The sequence below is a fragment of the Schistocerca cancellata genome, chromosome 2 (assembly GCF_023864275.1).
Source record: "Schistocerca cancellata isolate TAMUIC-IGC-003103 chromosome 2, iqSchCanc2.1, whole genome shotgun sequence".
In the NCBI taxonomy this organism is placed as follows: Eukaryota; Metazoa; Arthropoda; class Insecta; order Orthoptera; family Acrididae; genus Schistocerca; species Schistocerca cancellata.
Window position 1 is genome coordinate 1,094,533,390 of NC_064627.1, and position 22,455 is coordinate 1,094,555,844.

The window sequence follows — 22,455 nt, forward strand, 5'->3', positions numbered from 1 at the left end:
TTGTAATTACTTAAATAACATCACATAGCCTCTCAGCTAGTGGATTTCATTTCGTATCCTCCCCTTCTGAGAACTCTCTGTTGTTTATTATATATTTATTATTAGGTAGTGTGTATTACTGAGAAACATGGTCTAATTTGAAAGTATGTGATAGCATTTAGTGTACTCAGTCACACTTCCATTTATAAACCAAACAATCTCTCTTTGTAATGAAGCTACAAAATGTAACCATTATTGCTCAAAAGCGAAACATAAAACCAAAATACAATAAATTGGCCAAAAATTATGTGAAATCGCCCTACTTGCATGGCAACTGGTAGAGTGCAGTAGGGCCATCAGTTCAAAGTTTTTTGCCATTCCATGTTGTGCACAGAGTAGCGAGTGTGTCACTCATTGCCGTCATCTATTTGATGTCTGCTGCTGGATAGAAGCCTCCATGTCTGAAGGAATGGGCACTGTGGTGACTAGAGCCTTTATGAAATACATGAAATGTGTTCACAGTTGCAAATATGGACAACCGTGAGCTGTATAATGGAATGATGACAATGAAAATTTGTGCTGGACCAGGACTCAATCCCAGATTTCCCGCTTTATACATGAGCACTCACCTTAACTGCAGTGGCTAGCCTTGCACAACTCACGGCCACACCTAAACTTCCTTATGTTGTCATTACTGCATTACAACCTATACTTGAATACACATTGTGTAATTCCCATACAGGAAATTTTAACTGAAAGTCATTGCCCGGTATCAGCAAATATATATGATATTGCAGAGTCTTACGATTAGACTATCCGAACACACTTTGCAGCCAGACCCAAACTTCCATAGCCTAATGGTAAGGCAGCCACATGCGATAAGTGGGAAATCCAGGTTCGAATCTGGGTCTGGCACAAATTTTCATTGTTGTCATCCCATTACATGGCTGATGGTTGTCCATATTTGCAACTGCAAGAGCGTTTCATGTCATCTATTCACCTTCTGTTAGATGATCTCAGTTTTCTATTATCTCTTGGGAATCCAGAAAAGAAATTCTTTGGTTTGTCAACCAACCATTTACCCAAATTCATGATCCACACACCTCTGTATCATTTTCATTCTGAATTATGAGTTCTGTTCTAGTCTGCCCACTGATCCATTTGTTTATTTTTCTCTATCTCATAATAAGTTCCAGCATTCAAACCTCAACTGCTTCGTGAGCAACTCTCAGCTTTTGAGTGGTTTTTGTATTAAAGTTCCACGGGTGTCTGCATTAAATCAAAACCAGAAAACACACTATTTGAATCTTAGTTTCAAGCTTGCTATGTTAAGTTTATTCATTTGTTGTTAAAGTTTATCTGCACTAGAGGCAAACAGTACAGTGTCACTAACAAAATGAATTTGCACACGTATCTTTCTTGGTTTCCCATTTTAATGATCGTAAAACTTCCTCTGGGACTCTTTGAGATTGCTTCTGTTTGTGTGGAACCTCCTTTCACGACTCCTCTATCAATTCTGAATTTCATTCTATCTTGATGAATTCTAATGGAAACTATAGCCTTGAAGTATACATATGTTGATCAGCTTGTTTCTCAAGAGCTGTTGTGCAGATTTTGTTGAAATGGAGTCAAAAGCTTTCTCTGTGGATGATCTCTAAACAGTGTGGTAATTCATACTCATTGCTCTGTTCTATAATTTTGCTTGTGATTTACAAATTGTCTGTAATGCTATAACCATTTCTAACCATAGCTTGTTCATTTGCCTGATTAAAGTGCCCCCACCCCCTCCATCTCGAGTAGTAAACGATACTGCAATCAGTCACAAGTAATGTTTGTTGTCTATCTAGTTTTTGCTGACAGTGTGGCCATCTTCAGTGTAGTAAATGTAGGTTGTAACATTAAAAATGCTTAAGTATGCGTGTTATCATGTTGGGGCTATATACTTGTACTGAAAATGGCCATACAGTGTCCAAAATGTGGATATACAATAAACATTATTTGAGACTGATTGCTGCTTGCTGCTTGAAATAAATGCTTTTACTGGGCACAACTGCGTCCCTTGAAATTGAACCTGTCCCCCCCCCCCCCCCCCCCCTGCCCTGTGTACCTTGTACTGAACATCAAGATGTTGAGCCTGTAACACTGTATTCAACAATAGGTAGATTGTGCCATTGTTTGGATGCATAATAGTGAAAGTAAACATCATAAACTTTCCATTGAGGCACGCAATTGGTGCTCAAACTGAATTTCAGCAAAGCAATATTGTGGACCTGCATGAGCCCTGAAGAATTGCTCATCCCATGTAACATGAGACATAAGCTGTATGCCAGTATTGGTAGGGAGAGGTCTAGGGAGGTGCACATGTTCATCATGCTTGTTCCGGACAGCAGTGGTGTACAAATTGATGTGTAGAACACTGCATCAGCTGAACAGTCATTACTGACCACATGACCCTTTATATGAAATTATGATTGTATTGCATCCAGAGTGTCAGTTACAATTGTCAGGAATCAGTTTATGGCAGTTGTTTTACCCTTGGAAGGCTTTTTCACCACTGTGCTGCCCAATCCCATTAGTTTAACAAAAGTTAACTGGAGAGTTGAATAGTACAGAACCACATTTTCTGACGAGAGCAAGTATGGCGTGGCATTAGTGATGGTCATTTGCAAGTTCAGAGTGAACTCGGAGAGCAGCAATGAGAAGGGTGTATCGCGTAACGACACACAGTACCACTCAGCGTATGTTGTGGACAGCCACTGCGTAAAGTGACTCCATCAGGACAGTTTGCATGTAAACACTTCTTGCGTTATTCAACAAGCTCCCTGAGAGGTCTGTCAATGCTGTAGCCTGTTCAGTTTGCAGGCTTGACTCTCATTGAGCATTTGTAAGTCATAGTAGGATGGAGTGTGGTCCAGTTTTCATCATTGGCAACATTCTGTGATGACTACTTGTGGTAGCAGCATGTAATAGTTCTCCTGCAATTGCATACAGTGTGTGTGTGTGTGTGTGTGTGTGTGTGTGTGTGTGTGTGTGTGTGTGTGTATATATATATATACCTAAAAACAAAGATGATGTGACTTACCAAATGAAAGTGCTGGCAGGTCGACAGACACACAAACGGACACAAACATACACACAAAATTCAAGCTTTCGCAACAAACTGTTGCCTCATCAGGAAAGAGGGAAGGAGAGGGAAAGACGAAAGGATGTGGGTTTTAAGGGAGAGGGTAAGGAGTCATTCCAGTCCCGGGAGCGGAAAGACTTACCTTATGGGGAAAAAAGGACGGGTATACACTCGCACACACACACACATCCATCCACACATATACAGACACAAGCAGACATATTTAAAGACAAAGAGTTTCATTTATATATATATATATATATATATATATATATATATATATATATATATTGATGCATGACATAATTTTGGCTAGAGGTGGCTGCTATTCAAGATAATGAAATGGTGGGAAACAATCTGCCAGTAGGTGTCCATTCTGTGATTGGGCCACATACAGTGTACAACCTGTGCGATATGTAAATAAAGATGCATACAGGTGGCGCCTTTACTTAAGGATGTTCACTTTTCATTTGTATGTGTTATAGACTGTTGTGTAATTGCGTTATTTGGGTAGTATTCTTGAAAGTCACCAGGTTTCATTTACATGTGTCCATGTATGTACATACAAAATTACCAACACAACCACCTCTTGAAACCCAGGAAATGCGGTATACCAATTGATGAGCAATAACTGCTCTGGTTTCTGTGTTGACACTTCAGCCAATGACATGTTAAGTGAGAATAAAAGATCCCAAAGAGTATACACTGATAAAGCACAATATCTTACTGCAGAGTCGTTATGAAGTTTTCATCTGCTTTACGACTCTTTCAGAACTCTGCAGATAGGGACTTCATTTGTAGCTTGTTTGGTTAAAATCGTTGACCTGGGATTTAATGTACACTAAAAGTTCGCCAGTGTGGTTTTCTGTGTTGTTTCCAAGTCCATTCACCCTTTTTTTCCATTTAAATTCAAATTTAAAAGTTTCTGAGTTCCCATTATAGACTTTCCTGTTGTGCTATCATAAGGTTTCTGCATTGACATGAAATTCCAGACAGTTTTCCTCTTTAATCTATGAACACTCCCCTTTCCTCTATCATTTGGCAGAAGCAACAGCCCATTATTATTAGTTTTTATTGTTATTGTGATGCCTGAATTTTTTCCAGCTTTGTAACTATGTTTTTGTGAGGAGGAGGAAGATGTGCACAGTCATAAATTTTAAGTGCTATTTACATTCTTTTCCCCTTTTCTGGAAAGAAAGGAATTGACACACACGGTTATGGAAGCTGTTGTTACCAACTAAGAAAGTGGCAAAACTATCGCAAGAAACTAATGAGAGAATATGATGGTACAGAAAAATACTTGATCAAAATAAGAAATTGAAGTGCAAAAGTCAGTGGATTGTGCAGGAGCATATGTGCTACCATAAAGTGCATGAAATGATGATGATTATGGAAATTTTCTGCTTTTCTTATTGTGATACTCTGGTACCAATGTGCAAAATAAATCCATTAATTTGGCATTTTCCTCTAATTTTAATTGGACTATCTAGAACTTGGCCATGCAATATTTCAAAGATGTTTTATGTTGATATCAGTTGATTGCACAACCACCAGTTTTGCATGAATCATAGCATGAAGTACATGAGTGTTATGGAACTCATAATAAATCTTACCCATTTTTAAACTATAATTTTTGTTCAGTTTACAGAAATATGATGTAAATAGTTTTTTACAGTACAGAGTTAGGTAGAGAAACTAATACTTATTTATATTGGAAGTATAGCACATAGTAAAGGTGGGGGAAAAATTGAGTTTAGGAACTAGGCTTCTACTTGTTGATCCAGTGTCAGAAGGAAAATGTGATGTCTACATCTGCATCTACATGGATACTCTGCAAATCATATTTAAGTGCCTGGCAGCGAGGTTTCATTGAACCACCTTCACAATTTTCTATTAACAATCTCGTATTGCTCGCGGAAAGAATGGACACATATATCTTTCCGTAGGTGCTCTGATTTCCATTGTTTTATTGTGGTGATCGTTTCTCCCTATTTAGGTCGGTGTCGACAAAATATTTTCGCATTAGGAGGAGAGAGTTGGTGTGGAATTTCGTGAGAAGATTCCACAGCAACGAAAAAGCCTTTCTTTTAATGATGTCCAGCCCAGATCCTATATAATTTTAGTGACACTCTCCCCCAAATTTCGCAATAATACAAAACGTGCTGCCCTTTCCTATCTGGTAAGGATCCCACACCACGTAGCAGTATTCTAAAAGAGGATGGACAAGCGTAGTGTAGGCAGTCTCCTTAGTAGATCTGTTACATTTTCTAAGTGTCCTGCCAGTAAAACGCAGTCTTTGGTTAGCCTCCCCCACAACATTTTCTATGTGTTCCTTCGAATTTAAGTTGTTCTTAATTGTAATTACTAGGTATTTAGTTGAATTTACTGCCTTTAGATTTGACTGATTTATCATGTAACCGAGGTTTAACGAATTCCTTTTAGCACTTATGTGGATGATCTCACACATTTCATTATTTAGGGTAAAAGTAGAAAATGGATAGAAATGACAGAGAATATTTGGGGTGGGGGGTGGGGGGGGGGGGTGCGGTAAACTCCAAGCTTTGATTTATAGGGAGAGCAGCAGGCACTGCAAAGTTTAGGGTGAATTTTCTTGCCATTCACAACCAACAAACTCATCTGTTGCTTACTGGACTATTGTGATTAATCTTTTCTCTTGTTGTTTATATAAATTTTCATATAGACAGGGTAATCCATTGCCCAAAGTTGGGTCCACTAAAGAAAATGATGTAGTGGTGCTTCCTGTGACCAGGCTTTATGCGACAAAGTGTTTTTCATCGCGATGATGTATGAAAATGTGTGTGGATGTCTGGAGATATAGAACCATATGAAGTGTAGGCTAGCATCGTAGATGGTGATGGTATTGTTCAGGGTAGTTTGTCTGGCTCAGTAAAATAGCAGTGAAAGTAATCAAATTTTGGAAATGTAATATAATTGGATAGATAAAAAATCTACTCACCGGGAGAAAACACAAATAAGCTCTTGGTGGCCAGGTGACACTGACTATGTTCAGTCTGTGTCGCATGGCCACCAAGAGCTGTTGCAGGACGATTGATTCACGGATCCAGTTTTATGGGTTCTTCCATGTATAGCGATTTTACAACTATGACAAGTGGGGCCTGAAGATGGCATCAGTGTAATGCCGAAACTGGTAGCACATAAAAGTTAATAAAATAAAATAAATTTCTACAATACATACGGCTGTTGGTAAATTATTGCATCAAGGAGATTGATTGTGTCCGGCATTTTGCCCACCACAACTAGAACAACTTTTCGTCACCCTCCCAATCTCCATGACACCTTTGTCGAACCAGATTTTCCTATTACACCCGTTTAATAAAATAAAATAAATTTCTACAATACATACGGCTGTTGGTAAATTATTGCATCAAGGAGATCGATTGTGTCCGGCATTTTGCCCACCACAACTAAAACAACCTTTCGTCACCCTCCCAATGTCCATGATACCTTTGTCGAACCAGATTTTCCTATTGCACCCGTTTAATAAAATAAAATAAATTTCTACAATACATACGGCTGTTGGTAAATTATTGCATCAAGGAGATCGATTGTGTCCGGCATTTTGCCCACCACAACTAAAACAACTTTTCGTCACCCTCCCAATCTCCATGATACCTTTGTCGAACCAGATTATCCTATAGCACCCGTTTCTCTACCCAATGACTTCTACTCCTGTGACCATCCCAACTATAAGACTTGCCCCTTTCATCCTCTTACTACCACCAATACTATCCCTATAACAGGCAAAACACATACAATCAAAGGGTGAGCTGCCTGTGAAAAAACTGGCTTTTTACATTGGCATGAAAACAACCAAGGTCCCAGTTATGATGCTTGGGCATAGGCAGAGGTTGTACGATTTTAACCCACAATATCCTGTGATTCTTCAACTTCTCCTGGCGTACTTCGTGTTGAAATAGTTCACCGGTGACCTGCTGGATGCTGCTATCCAAGGGGCACAATATTTTGGCAGATGACCTCATTGCCATCAGGTGCACTGATGAACTGACTGATGGGGGTCTGGCACCACACTTTAATCTCCTGCCCCTCTCCCTCTGATGAGCTACTCCATCAGCCGTCCACACCCAGCACCCCTAGCCCCATTGCTATCACCAGCCCAGTGTTCTGTCCCAGGTTCACACCCAGGTGCTGCGTGTGCAGGTGGCACCTCTGCTGTTCCTCCATCTACCCCAGAGGTCAGTTCATTGTCTAGTATTTCATTTCACTTCTTGACCATTCTAATAGTGGGGTCCAATGCCTTGCTAAGTACAAATACGCTATCACAATTTATCAGTGGTACCATTACTCAAACCTCAGTAGATTCCTTAATGGCATGGTCTCAGGATTTGGATGTCTGTGTCAGAACCTTTGTGTGATTACAGTCAGTTCCAAGCAATTCCATCAGGGAATGTTCTGCAACTGCCGGATTGTTAGGCTGCCGCAATCTGATATGGCGATGTTGTTCTTGGCAACGATCTTTGACAGTACGGAGCATCTGATCTATGTAAGTCTTACCACATTACCAGGGTATCTGATAGACCCCGGATTCCGTAGTCCATGGTCATCTTTCACACTGTCAAGTAGTGCCTGTGTTTTGGCTGATGGTGGAAAACTGTCTTCACTTCGGGCTTATGAAGAATTTGTCCTATCTTTCCAGATAACGCGCCACAAAAGGAATGACTGCAGTGGCAGTTCCCTCATGAGAACACTCATCTGGTTCCATTGGTTGTACAGAGAGTGTAGGGCATAGGGCTTTCCAAATTTGCCTACACCATGTAGCCATTCTTCTGGAAAACCGCCCTCAGATGTTAGAGTTCTTCATTGATACTTTCATTGTCAGAGATAGTGTGAGCCCTGTGTACCAATGTTTTGAGCATACCATTCCTCTGAGCCAGGTGGTGGCACCCTCAGCATGTAAGTATAGGTCAGTGTGTGTTTTCTTCCAGGACACTCTGTGGCCCACCATACTGTCCACTCCTTTTGTAACCAGGACATGTCCTCTCCTTTTGTAACCAGGACATCCAGAAAGGGTAGCACGCTGTCCACCTCAACCTCCATGATGAATTTGATGTCCTTGTGTATGGAAGTAGGATGTGTAAGCCTCGTCATTCAGTGTGTCTCTCCCATGTGGTCATATGCTGAAAGTGTCGTGTACATACCGGAAGAAACAGATAGGTTTCCAGTGTGCTAATTCCAGGACTTCCTCCTTGAAATATTTCACGTACATATTGGCGACAACTGGTGAAAGCAGACTGCCCAGAGCTACTCCTTCCATCCGCTTGTAGTGGGTACCATAGAAAAGAAAGTACGTCGATGACAAGATGTGTCTAATGAGGTTGGTTGCCCCTACAGCAAATTTGTGGCCAATAAATTCTAAGGATTCTTGATGTGATTACGTAGGCTTTCCCGGAGTAATAAGTCTTGAAAGTCTCTTCGGGTTTGCTGCCGGATCCTAAAATCAGCTTGACTCGGTATTTCGGCGATCCAACTGTTCGCCATCTTCAGGAAATGCTGCTTCTGCTGATGAGTCCTGCTGAGAACTGACGCAAGATTGCAATTCGACGTCCTATATAGGCCACCGTTCAGTACACGGCGCATGTGCCGCCCATCACGGTTTCTGCCTTACAAAACAGGGAGGTGGCGCCGTCCTTAGTGAAACAGTGCTGGCAGCGATATATCGCAATCCATGCCGCACCGAAGAACGTTCAGTTTTGATGCGAGATAATATGGGATTCCACGTTTTGCTAAGAGGAAACCCATTGTCTCTGTTGATTAAATTATCAGCCAACCTAATTTCAATCGCCTCTTTATAGACACTATTCCAAAAATCGGAAATGTTGGCAATCACAATAGTTTCCTCAAATTTCATTTTGTGTCCCTCATTTAGGCAGTGTTCTGCTACGGCCGATTTTTCCGGCTGTTGTAGCCTCGTGTGACGGCGATGTTCCACACACCTGTCATGCACTGTGCAAATAGAACGGCCAACGTAAGCTTTCCCACATTGACACGGGATTTTGTACACTCCAGGTTTCCTAAGTCCCAAATCATCCTTCACAGAGCCGAGAAGAGCCCTAATCTTAGAAGGTGGACGGAACACACTCTTAATGTTAAAATTCCTTAAAATTTGTCCAATCTTAAATGATAAGCCTCCAGCATAAGGAAGAAAGGGCACAGACCTATGTTCCTCTTCGTACGCCTCCGGAGATGGTCGAAATTCCATAGCCCGACGAATCTGTTTCTCGGTGTATCCATTTTCCTTAAAAACAGTCATCAAATGCTCAAGTTCTTGGGTTAAGCTGTCTGCGTCGGAAATGGCATATGCTCTCCGTACGAAAGTCCTAAGGACGCCACTACGTTGGTGTGGTGGATGAAAACTCTTGGGGTGCAGATACCAATCTGTATGTGTCGGCTTTCGGTGAACACTGTCCCAAAGTTCCATCTGGTTTTTTATAAACCATTACATCTAAAAATGGAAGCATCCCATCATTTTCAACCTCCATAGTAAATTTGATATGGGGATGAAGACAGTTGAAGTGGTCCAAAAATCTGTTAAGAGCATCACGTCCATGCGGCCAGACGAAGAAGGTATCGTCCACGTATCTCCAGAAGCACGTTGGTTGCAAAGCTGAAGTCCTCAGTGCCATGGCCTCGAAGTCCTCCATAAATAAATTGGCGACTGGGTGACAAAGGACTACCCATAGCCACTCCGTCATTCTGTTCAAAAATGTTACCGTTAAATAAAAAATACGTGGAGGTCAGCACATGACGACAAAGCTTCACCAGCTCTTCATCCAGTCTTTCACTGATCAAGCTAAGGGACTCTTCCAGAGGAACTCGTGTAAATAGGGATACCACATCGAAACTCACTAACAGATCTGAAGGACTCAACTTCAAAGATCCCAATCGTCGAATAAAATCCACCGAACTGGATATATGGTGCTCACACTTGCCAACAAATGGACTGAGGGCAGATGATAAGTACTTTGCCAGGTTATAAGTGGGTGCACCCAAATTACTAACAATAGGGCGTAGAGGAACCCCTTCCTTATGCAACTTAGGCAGACCATACAACCTAGGTGGAACGGCAGCACAAGGATGAAGTTTCTTACGTAAATCATCTGACAACGAACTCTTTTTCAACAGTGAAAGTGTCTTAACGTTTGATCCTTTCTGTGGGGTCATTAGATAGTCTTCTGTATGCCACGTCGTTGAGAAGTGAATCCATTTTTAGGACATAATCATCCAGCGTCATTACAACTGTGGCATTCCCCTTGTCAGCTGGTAAAACTACTACTTTGTCATCATTCTTAAGGGAACGAATGGCTGCCCTCTCTGCGGAAGAGATGTTATCCCGCGGTGGTCGAGCCCGACGTAATGTGTGCGACACTTCTTGCCTTATTTCCTCTGCTTGATCCTCGGGTAGGCTGTGTACTGCTTGTTCTACAGAGCATATGAACTCTGTGATAGGAAGTCTCTTGGGAGTGGGCGAAAAATTTAAACCTTTCTCCAATATCGACACTGTGGGCCCATCCAACGGCTTGTTAGAGAGATTAATCACAGTACGCCGACGTTTATCCTCTTCTGATGCTGCAGAACGAGAAAGAAGCCGTTCAAATTTCGAGGATTGTCTGGTAATGGCGCTCCTGTGTGTCCAATCTGATAGCGCCCACGTGGAATCATCAACCCACTGCCAAACGTCCCTTGAAAACTGCGAGGACAAGTTCAAATGTAAATAAAATAAATCTTTGGAAACAGTATCCAGCTGTCTACGGGTAAAACGAGTGCGTTCTCTTAAAAGTGCTTGGCTTGCACGTTCCTTAATCCTATTAGCTCTCTTACTATTAATAAAATGAATAAATCTGGCGAAATTAGGAATAATACCTTCGTCATGGCATCTCAGCAAGAAGGCGAGTGTACTCAACAGCTTTCCTTTCTTCCTCCGAAGTTTATCTAACTTCTGTATAAGTTTCACCATCTCCTCCCCGTAGAGGTACTTGATCTGATTACGTAGGCTTTCCCGGCGTAATAAGTCTTGAAAGTCTCTTCGGGTTTGCTGCCGGATCCTAAAATCAGCTTGACTCGGTATTTCGGCGATCCAACTGTTCGCCATCTTCAGGAAATGCTGCTTCTGCTGATGAGTCCTGCTGAGAACTGACGCAAGATTGCAATTCGACGTCCTATATAGGCCACCGTTCAGTACACGGCGCATGCGCCGCCCATCACGGTTTCTGCCTTACAAAACAGGGAGGTGGCGCCGCCCTTAGTGAAACACTGCTGGGACTTAAAAAACCCGGAGTGTACAAAATCCCGTGTCAATGTGGGAAAGCTTACGTTGGCCGTTCTATTCGCACAGTGCACGACAGGTGTGTGGAACATCGCCATCACACGAGGCTACAACAGCCGGAAAAATCGGCCGTAGCAGAACACTGCCTAAATGAGGGACACAAAATGAAATTTGAGGAAACTGTTGTGATTGCCAACATTTCCGGTTTTTGGAATAGTGTCTATAAAGAGGCGATTGAAATTAGGTTGGCTGATAATTTAATCAACAGGGACAATGGGTTTCCTCTTAGCAAAACGTGGAATCCCGTATTATCTCGCATCAAAACTGAACGTTCTTCGGTGCGGCATGGATTGCGATATATCGCTGCCAGCAGTGTTTCACTAAGGGCGGCGCCACCTCCCTGTTTTGTAAGGCAGAAACCGTGATGGGCAGCGCATGTGCTGTGTACTGAACGGTGACCTATATAGGACGTCGAATTGCAATCTTGCGTCAGTTCTCGGCAGGACTCATCAGCAGAAGCAGCATTTCCTGAAGATGGCGAACAGTTAGATCGCCGAAATATCGAGTCAAGTTGATTTTAGGATCCGGCAGCAAACCCGAAGAGACTTTCAAGTCTAAGGATTCTTCTAAAGGCAGTCTGGTAAAAAGAGAAAAAACATCAAAACTTACAAGGATGTCATTATCTTTAAGCTTGAGGTTGTTAAGTTGTCCAACAAAATCCACAGAGTTGCTGATGTGATGTGAGGATTTCTCCATGTAACAGCTAAGCAAATCCTTTAGGTACTTAGCAAGTGAGTATGTCAGAGCATCAATGTTGCTGACAATAGAACATATGGAGCCACATCCTTGCGACCCTTCAGCTGTGCGTAAAGTCTTGGAGGAACTGATGCTCTCTGTCTTATCTCCTTAATAACCTCATCAGGCAAGCCGGAGTCTTTGAGAAGAACCATGATCTTCCTCTCCACACTTTTGGTAGGGTCAGTATCAGTCTTCCGGTGTGCACTGTCTTCTAGCAGGCCCAGCATTTTCTCAATGTAATTCTGGTGAGATAGGACCACAGTTGTGTTGCTCTTGTCGGCTGGTAAGACCACAGTGTCAGGTCTTTTCTTTATAGCTGCCCGCTCCATGCAAGAGACGTTTGGTTTTATAGTTTTGTTTTTTTTTGCGTGAGAGCAGAAAAGGTTTCACAACATACTTCGGCTGCTTCAGGGGGCATTCTTGTTGCTACCTATTCAGCTGAACTGATGATATCCATGACAGGTGTGGATTCGGTCTTTTCTTAAGAAGTGATCCTCATCCAGTTGCTTTTCTGTGGGATTGGTAATAGTCTTGCAGGCAACATCATGAGGTTTCCTCTCAGATATACACTTGAACTTCAGTATTTGGCATCCGGTGGCCTTTCTTTGGACAGAGTCTGCTGTGGCCCATGTGACACCATGAATCCAGCCCTACATCCAATAATTGAACTGGTTGGGGAGCTACAGATGTAATTTGTAAAGATCTTTGTTGGTCGAGTCCAGGCATCAGTGAGTAAAGCATATTCCATTGCTAGGCAGGCATATTTCTTGATTCTTCCGGCAGTCACTGAGTTGACATGATACTTTACTTTGATGAAATTCGGTACTAAGCGTTCTTCATGGCATCTCATATGAAATGTAAATGCACTCAACAAACGACTTCTTCAGTGGTGCAGCTTATCAAGGCTTTTCATGTTGTGATACATCTCCTCCCTGTAAAGGTATACGATGTGATTTTTCAGCTTCTTCTGGCTTACTTCCATCAAGACTCTGATCTCAGCATTTCTTCTCAGTAACTACTGCTTTCTTCGCTCCATTTTAGTTTTCCATATCTTTAATGCTCTGACCTTTCTCTTTTTCCTCCCCCCCCCCCCCCCCCCTGCACCCCCTCCATCTCACATTTACTACATACAATGCACTTACCTTGCTGGGCTTATTAACTCTTGCATGATTTGTAGTCAGTGCTCTCTGCCTTTTATATTATGCTAACTTCTACCCTTAAGCTATCAGGCTTCAAATCTCATCCAGCACAGTCCCCAACTATCATTCTTTCCTTCTCATCCAATCCTGTAAGTGTCCTCTGACCTTTGTTTCTAAGCGACTTTTTGGTACTATCCCCATTTCTTGTACCTCACCAGTCCTTTTTCCTTCATCCCTCTTCCTTCCCCTTCAACCATTCTGCCAGAAGAAGGAGCCACTGGCTCCGAAAGCTTGCAGATTTCAGTATCTTTGTGTGTGTTTTCTCCTGCCACCACTTGGTGAGTACATTTGTTACAAAATAGAATAGCAGCATTACAAAACGTTATATATATAACAATGCAGCATCTCATAATTCTAATTTTTACCCCTTCCCTTGCAGGATTTTTTGCTTGAAACTTGTAGTCCGAAGTTGTTGACAAGTTGGTGATGCTAGGGCATTTATAATTGTTCTGTCAGCATTTGATCCCTCGAGATATTCTCCAAAGTCATTGCTATTTTCCAGTGAATGAAATCATGGTTGGTGTATTTGCTCAAGCCTTGCGATTCTGTGGGGTGTAAGAGAAATGAAGAAGTTGTGCCTCTTTTATTTTTGCTGGTTTTCTTTCATTCTTCTTTCATTCTCACTTGTAGTCAGAATTCCTGGTACACAATTTATCAGATTTCAATTTCAGAAGGGATTATTTGTATTGTACTTTGTTGCAAAGTCAGCTCAGCCTTTTTCCGTGCCTACCTTTAAGTGAAGATGGTCCAACTTACTGTTTATGTCTTTGGTTGTCAAGTTCTGTTAATGTTTCCATGCAGTTGTTGCACATACTGTTTTTAATAATGTAGAGTTTGCGTAATGAGTTGCGAACCAGAGAGGTGATTTCATGCGACTCGAATAATACCGGTATATTCTAGAGACTCCAAAAAAGTAGGGGGCTTTTTGTTGTTAAAGGACAAAATGAAACATATTAGAGCAGCATTTCATTAGATTGTCTTCAGAATCTGTTTTTCTATGCATTTTACTCTTCTTTTTCTAACTCTCATAGGTTGCAGAAAGGTATTGAATCATATTCATTTCATTGAGCTTATGCCACAATAGGCCACTAGACATACCCAGTGTGTTGGTGTGTGTTTTTTTCCTTCTTGTGAAGTGTGTTGTAATCTTTCCTAACATAGTGCATGCTACAATAGTAGGCAAAATGAATATTAGTCACCCATATTGTCCTGTTCACTCCCACCGCTAGACCCCGTTCTCATTATGTTGTGCAGGAGTATAATTACTCAAACTGTGTTCATAATTGTGTTTATAGCTGCAAGCAGCACCTAATGACCTTTTTTGGTCTTGTTGCTTTAGGAACTTCTTAGCACTAGCATCATATGTGTTGAATATGTACATGAAGCAGAGTAAAAGACAAAAAATATGTTGACAATATTAGTCAGTCGTGTGTAAATGCACAATCGCTACTAAAAAGTAGATTGTGTTATTTAATTTTCAACGAAATGTTTCTGAAATAACTGATAGGAAGTTTTTGTGTAATTGATAAATGCCAAAAGTTTATTTTTAAAAGCCTGTACCATATGCAGTGTGTTATGTTGTTGCAATCATTTAAATATTTTGATAGTTTCTAATTGATGGAATTTAAGTATAACCCATTCTGAATTGCTGATTCATTTTTAGTATGTGGAGTTTATGTTCAATGTACGCCACTTGATCATTTTTCTTTTTTGTGTGTGTGTGTACAGGTGTGTGGGAAGGCATTCTCTAGTGCTGCCGACTTAACGAGGCATGGCAAAGCTCATCTCGGTGGGAGCATGCTGACTTGCTCAATCTGCTTCCACGTCTTCGCAAACGCTGCCAGTTTGGAACGCCATGAGAAGCGGCACTCAGCAGACAAACCGTACGCCTGTTCGGTGTGCGGCAAGACGTTTGCACGCAAAGAGCACCTAGACAACCACACCCGCTGCCACACCGGAGAGACGCCTTACCGCTGCCAGTACTGCACCAAGACGTTCACGCGCAAGGAACACATGGTCAACCACATCAGGAAGCACACAGGTGAGACGCCTCACCGCTGCGACATCTGCAAGAAGTCTTTCACACGAAAGGAACACTTCACGAACCACATAATGTGGCACACAGGCGAGACACCTCACGCCTGCCAGATCTGCGGGAAGAAGTACACGCGGAAGGAGCACCTGGCCAACCACGTGCGGTCGCACACCAACGACACGCCATTCCGCTGCGAGATGTGCGGCAAATCGTTCACGCGGAAGGAGCACTTCACGAACCACATCATGTGGCACACGGGTGAGACGCCTCACCGGTGCGACTTCTGCTCAAAGACGTTCACACGAAAGGAGCACCTGCTGAACCACGTGCGCCAGCACACCGGAGAATCTCCGCACCGCTGCAACTTCTGCTCCAAGTCGTTCACGCGCAAGGAGCACCTGGTGAACCACGTCCGCCAGCACACAGGTGAGACACCCTTCCACTGCGGGTACTGTCCCAAGGCCTTCGCCCGCAAGGACCATCTGGCGAACCACGTCCGCCAGCACACGGGCGAATCGCCACACAAGTGCCACTTCTGTACGAAATGTTTTACCCGTAAAGAGCACCTCACCAACCACGTAAGGCAGCACACAGGCGAGTCTCCCCACCGCTGTCAGTACTGCTCCAAGTCTTTTACCCGAAAGGAACACTTGACTAATCACGTGCGTATCCACACAGGCGAGTCTCCGCACCGTTGCGAGTTCTGCGCCAAGACATTCACCCGGAAGGAGCACCTGACGAACCACCTGCGGTGCCACACCGGCGAGACCCCTCACTGCTGCCACGTCTGCTCCAAACCGTTCACCCGCAAGGAGCATCTCGTGAACCACATGCGCAGCCACACGGGCGAGCGGCCTTTCGGCTGCGCTGAATGTGGAAAATCCTTTCCCCTTAAGGGTAACCTACTGTTCCACCAGCGGTCACACAACAAAGGTGCAGCTGCCGAAAGACCTTTCCGCTGTGATCTCTGCCCTAAAGACTTTGTATGTAAAGGGCACCTGGTCTCCCACCGCCGTAGTCACTCTGGCGATCGACCACACTCGTGTCCGGACTGTGGGAAAACTTTTGTGGAGAAGGGAAATATGCTCCGGCACTTGCGCAAGCATTCAGCAGTCGGTCAACAACTGTCTCTAGTACCACACCACCATGGCGTTGTCGTTCAGCATTTGGCACATCATCCTCCCGCGCTTCCTCCCACAGCTCCTCCTCCTGCCCACCCACAAGCTGCTATCCAGCATCCTCCACAGCCACAACCACAGGCACAGCCACAGTCATCACAGCAACCCCCATCTCATCAACAGCAGCAGCAACAGGCACAGCAGCAGCAGCAGCAGCAGCAGCAGCAGCAGGCACAGACCCAACAACCTCCACCACCACAACCACAACCACCACCGCCACCACCACAGCAACAACAGCCTCCCCCACTTCCAGGACCACCTCATTCCGCAGTTGTTGTACCGACACAAAATGCTGTCCTAGCCACGTACTGAATCCAGTAAAAAACTGCTTGCAGTTGTTAATTGTTCCTGAGTCCAATGAGTGTAATATTTTCAGTCTTCTAATTTAATGCTATGTGCCATATCTGCCAATATTTTCAGATTTCTTCTACAACCAGCATTAATTCAGACATAACACAGGTAACTTTTAATATGTTTGCATAATCATGTAATTATTTGAATTTTTTAATACTCAGTAAGTAGGAAAAGCAATTTTAGATTGAAGCAAGAAACAGCAAATTGTGTACTATCGTGGTGTAATTTTTATAATTGACAGAGCCTCAGTTCAGCATCTGTTAAGTGAGTTTGTTCTTCTTATTTGTAATTTAAAATTTAGTCCGCCAAACTTAAACGCTTCAGAAATTTCAATCATGACTCACAATTTGAAAAGAATAGTGTTGGTTTGTGACTCGCCTGTGCTACATATTGTTTCAAAATTTACATGTGCATGTTCGTTACATGTCGGTACTTCGTTTCTTCATAATGCTTTGTGAGCTTAGATTTGATCAACTACTGTGAAGTTAAGATCTGAGCCCCTTTTAGTGTAAGGAATTCTTTGTTTTTGAATCAAGAATTTGAAATTTTTATAATTGTGTAATTATCACTTAAGGATTGGACATACACCAAAAAAAATGTGATAGAACAAATGGGTGATGCATTATAGAACAGTGTATATTTCATTCACTTGGGACCAGAATATTTCTTTCCATAGTCACATCAGATTTTTGAAAGCACCAGCTTTTGATCAAGCATTGGTTAAAAATGTTAGATTTTAAACTAACTTAAATCCCCTTACTGTTCACTTATATATTAAAAGTTGGTTTCTTTCCAACTTGAAGTGCTTTTCATGTACGTTGCTGGACATTACATTGACAGTTAATTATGATATTCTAATAGAAGTCTTAAAATCTTACTTCAGAGTAGACCTCAGATAGTTATTAAAATAATGGTGTCGACAGTAAATATCACTGCTATGGATTCACAGTAAAAGTCTGAGAACTGGAACTTTATCTTCATGATAGTCCAGGACAAATTTTTAAAGGAAGGTTCTTTTTCATGGTACAAATTAATCATCCTAATTTTTTCTTGTTATTGAATAAGTATTATTTTTTGCATCTCACATTACAGCATATTTAAAATACGACTAAACATTGTTCATTTGCACAATATGTGTGCATGTTGCTTATTAGGTGTGGCATATCAAGTGATTCAGTTTCTGATCGCAATAATTATAAAATGCCTTTGTGTAGATGTTTGCACGTCAGCATTCTGATAAATATTTTGTATAAAGCATGGTATTTTTGAGAAGCTTTAGACCTTAGGAGATCTTTACTCTAGTTGTGATACTGTAGGTTTTAAAGCTTTTAGATGGCAGCTAAAGGGGAAAAAAACAGTCATTGCATTATTAATATAAAAAAGTACCTTAAATCAGTGTGTGTTTGAGAGAGAGAGAGGGAGAGAGAGAGAGAGAGAGATTAAGCAGCAAAAAGGGTGCTTACAAATAACAACAATGGCATAATTGACAGCAGTTTTTAAAATATTTTTCACTTTAGATAGCACAGAAGTTCCATCTAGTATTTGTTGTCCATTTTTGTATTTGCCAATATATGTTACCCCTCCAATTCATTCAAGAGGAAAGCAAATCTCAGTTGCCATGCGTTGTTGAGCATATTTTAAGTTACTGGCAGTTTTCTGTTTGTTCCAGAGTGAGGTTCTTTGTAAAATTAAATAAAGGTAGTCTATCCCTTCTTCTTCTCAAGCATTAGAAGTCACTTTTGTTTAAGCTGTTTAAAAGTACCGTTCTGTAAGAAAATAAGCTTCATGCTATTATTCTTTGCCCATAAACTTTTCATTCCACAAAAGAGCTACCGAGTTGAATTCTACCTGTGACTAAAAAATTTACACAGTGGTTTGTAATTTAAATAGCTACCTATATTAGAATAATTTTTCATTTGTGGTATTTGACATATCTGCTTGGCTATTGTTGGAGTGTTGATCCATTTATATTCATAAAATTTAGAGGAAACACATCCAGCTTCAATCATGGTCATGACTCTTGTGAAAAATTCCGATGAATTTTGGATCTTGAAGGTTAAGGTGCGGAAGTTATTATTTTGTTACAGTTTAGTAATGGTAAATCCATTGGCCCTATTATACCAGGTGGCATGCTGAGGATGATCACGTACACATAATGTTAAAATAATATATTGAGCAACTGAAGATCAGTCTTCAGGGATTAAAATGCATTGTGCTTTCTCATGAACACCATTGTTGTATCTGATCATGGTATTTTTTCTATTAAATTTTACATGTATTTGACTTTCCTCTGACCATTGTGAAGAAACATTATTTCACAACAATAATATTTTTTGGTTTTGATGTAATCAAGTATGACGGTTTCATACACTGCCTTCATTTCATTAATACTGCCATGAACTGACCACTATTAATTTTATAATATATTAGGGATGAATGGACAACTAGTCTATGGAATAACAGATTTACTGCTGCAAAACCATTTAAATTTACCGTTCGGAACAAGTATGTTATTTCTATAAAAATAATGCATTGCTCTTGCATTGTTAAAGGCAGTTTTGGATTGTACTATTAAATCATTGGCAGTGTCATCAGTCAGCAGCTTCATTAATTGTTTCTGTTAAAACAGCATTGCTTTGGTCTAACTCAAGGTTTAATTCCAGATTTTAAGGAATTTTTCTTCTGTCTCCTACTTACCAGCTGTCTTACCATGTTTCCTCTCTAAGGTATCTTATTTTTTCCCGCCTTTGGAGGAACATCATGTTAGTCATAGCTACCTCATTTTGGATTGCCCTCCGTTATTATTTTCATATAGAAACTGAAAATTGTACAAATGAAAGTTTCTGTAAGATATTCATATTTCTGTACTGTCCTCTTTCCACCTTTGAACTCGCACTTATTGGCTTCATGTTTTGTCTTTTTTGCCCTACCAAATTTTCTTCCAGACCATCAACAAAAACTAAAATAAGGGAACTGCCAAACTAGTGAAACTCCCTCATTAATTGTTAATCTTTGTAATTTGATGATTTTTGTCGTAAAATATTACTTCACTTGGTTCTGTTAAAAGTTTTTCATTTAATAAGCATTGGGTAATGTTGTAAAATCAGTATGTCTAAGTCTTAGAATCTTTAGTGAACCAAATTAAATTCCCTTGAGTATGATCATGTGATGTAGAGAAAATTTGTGGTGACATGTGTCAGTTCTGTTTTATATTTTTATGTAAGTATATGTCCTGCATTGGGTGATTCGTTGATAACATGTTGTGTAAAGAAGAAAACCTTATTTGACCTGTGTGATGATTTTGCAGTTGTTCCTGATAATCTGATTACAGACATCGCATATCTAGTATTTTAAAATAAATTTTCTTTGTATTTGAGATTGAATATATCATGAATCATTTATTGTGTAATTATAACATTTTAATACAAACATAATAAAATGTGAATACAAGTTCCTGTTGTTCATCATTTTTCTCAAACCAGTTGCTGAACAATTGAGACATAGTAGATAAATAGGCCTTTTTAAACTTCGTGATTAGTTTAATTTCTCTTTTCTTTCTTTTTCCTTCTCTTCTTTCTCCAGTCCTCTATCATATGTTGACAAGTTTTGCTAAAATACAAGGATATTTCTGCAAATATCTGTTAACAATAAATGTCAGTATAACTGCTCACTAAATGTACAGCTTTGATGAAAATTTTAAAACTGTAATTCGACTACACATACTTGTATAAGAGGTGAAAAATAGTCATGTGGCTAAATTAATGCATTCAGTTCTGTTGTGAGTGCTCATCGTGCTGCTGTCATGATTGAACTAGATGTTCTTCTTTTTATTATTATTATTATTATTATTATTATTATTATTTAAACAACGTGATATGCTGAAGTAAGGTATGGTTCAGTTCAGTGCATGTGTAAAACACAGGAAAGATAACCACCACCTTATCATTTGTTAATCTGCTCCATATTCCATTTTTAAAGTATCATATTTCTGTCATCAGTTTTCTCTTAACTGTAAAGCTCACAAATAATCTTCCTTTTTGTACTGTGAGTTTGAAGAGTATTAGCATTTTACTCTCAACAAGTAAATATTGCATTGTATTCCTAAATTGTTTGTTCTGTTTTTAATTGACAGGATTCAGCAAAAGATTTATTGACATGTTTTTCCAGCTAGGCTTCTTGAGCAATTGATTTCTGTGATATAACTGTCCCCCCCCCTCCCCCCCCCCCCCCCCCCCCCTAGTAATAACACATGGACGGGAAAAATGTACAGCAGTTATTTATTTATTTATCGTGTCAGAAGCAAACTAAAAAAAAAAACACAATATTAGATACATTACTACATACATACATTACGGTTTATAAATTAAACTAGTCTAGAATGAAATAAATGATTAGACACAGATTGTGTTGTCAAACATAAGGTGATTTTAATCTATACAGTGGATGCCCAAAAATTTGCAATGTCCGGTGCACTTTATGTAGCGTTTACGAGGCCCTCCATGGTGCACACAGTTGGAGGTAATGTGCATTGTAGTAGATGTGTTGATGTCTGCACGGCAGCTCAGCAGTCACACTGGAGAGAGTCCACCTGGAAGCCCCACCTCTCCAGATTACTCTTGGATCTTGTGACAGAAGAACGCAGGCGGTTGAGTGATTTCCATGTGGACCATTTCTCTGTGTGGCCTGGGGGAAGAACTTCTTGCGGGATCAGCCACTCCTCCAGATGCTGGCATCTGACCTGCCATCTCTTCTCCCGGTGTTGATGTGGAGTGTCAGCGAGTGGTTCTGTACTGTGAAGGAAGCTCTTTCTAGACACAAGTCTTTGCTGTGCCGGTTGGTGGCCATGTAGTGGGTGGGCTTCGGATGTTAATACCTTCTTCATTTCACTCCGTGCTGCTGTATCTCTTCGGATGTCCGGGGGGCTATGCCAGATAAGCAGTACAGTTTTTCCACAGGTGTGGCTCTTAGACAACCCGTAGTGATACGACATGTCTCATTCAGAGCAACATCAACTTTCTTTGAATGTGTAGATCTGCACCATACTGGGCAAGCATACTCAGCTGCAGAGTAGCAGAGGCCTAATGCGGATGTGCGCACTGTGTCTGGCTGTGCTCCCCATGTTGTTCCAGTCAGCTTCCTAACCACATTGTTCCTGGCAGCCACTTTTTGCTTTGTTTTTAAGCAGTGTTCCTTATATGTAAGAGCACGGTCCAGAGTGACTCCGAGGTATTTTGGAGCCTTACAGTGTTCTAAAGAGGTTCCTTCCCAATCTATCTGCAAGGTTCTACTAGCCTGTCTGTTTCGGAGGTGGAAATCACAGGTCTGGTTTCAATTGATTGTCCCTGTAATAAGCAGTTAATTCTTTCAGAGCATCAGTTAGCTTCCGCTCCACCCTCTCAGAGCTGTGATTGCTCGGTCATCTGCATATATGAAGCTTTGTGTTCCTTCTGGTAATGGCTGTTCGT

At 41.1% G+C, this 22,455-nt stretch overlaps 1 protein-coding gene across 1 annotated transcript in view; it reads left to right on the forward strand.

Annotated features, from left to right (window-relative positions):
• LOC126163110 (zinc finger and SCAN domain-containing protein 2-like) overlaps window positions 1-20,414 on the forward strand; it is a 213,130-nt gene extending 192,716 nt beyond the window's left edge. Inside the window, exons 12-13 of the mRNA XM_049920033.1 lie at window positions 15,152-15,884; window positions 16,137-20,414. Of these exons, the coding sequence (XP_049775990.1) occupies window positions 15,152-15,884; window positions 16,137-16,948 (1,545 nt within the window). The 3' untranslated portion in view covers window positions 16,949-20,414. The remainder of the gene's footprint in view (window positions 1-15,151; window positions 15,885-16,136) is intronic.
• The last annotated feature ends 2,041 nt before the right edge of the window (window positions 20,415-22,455 follow it).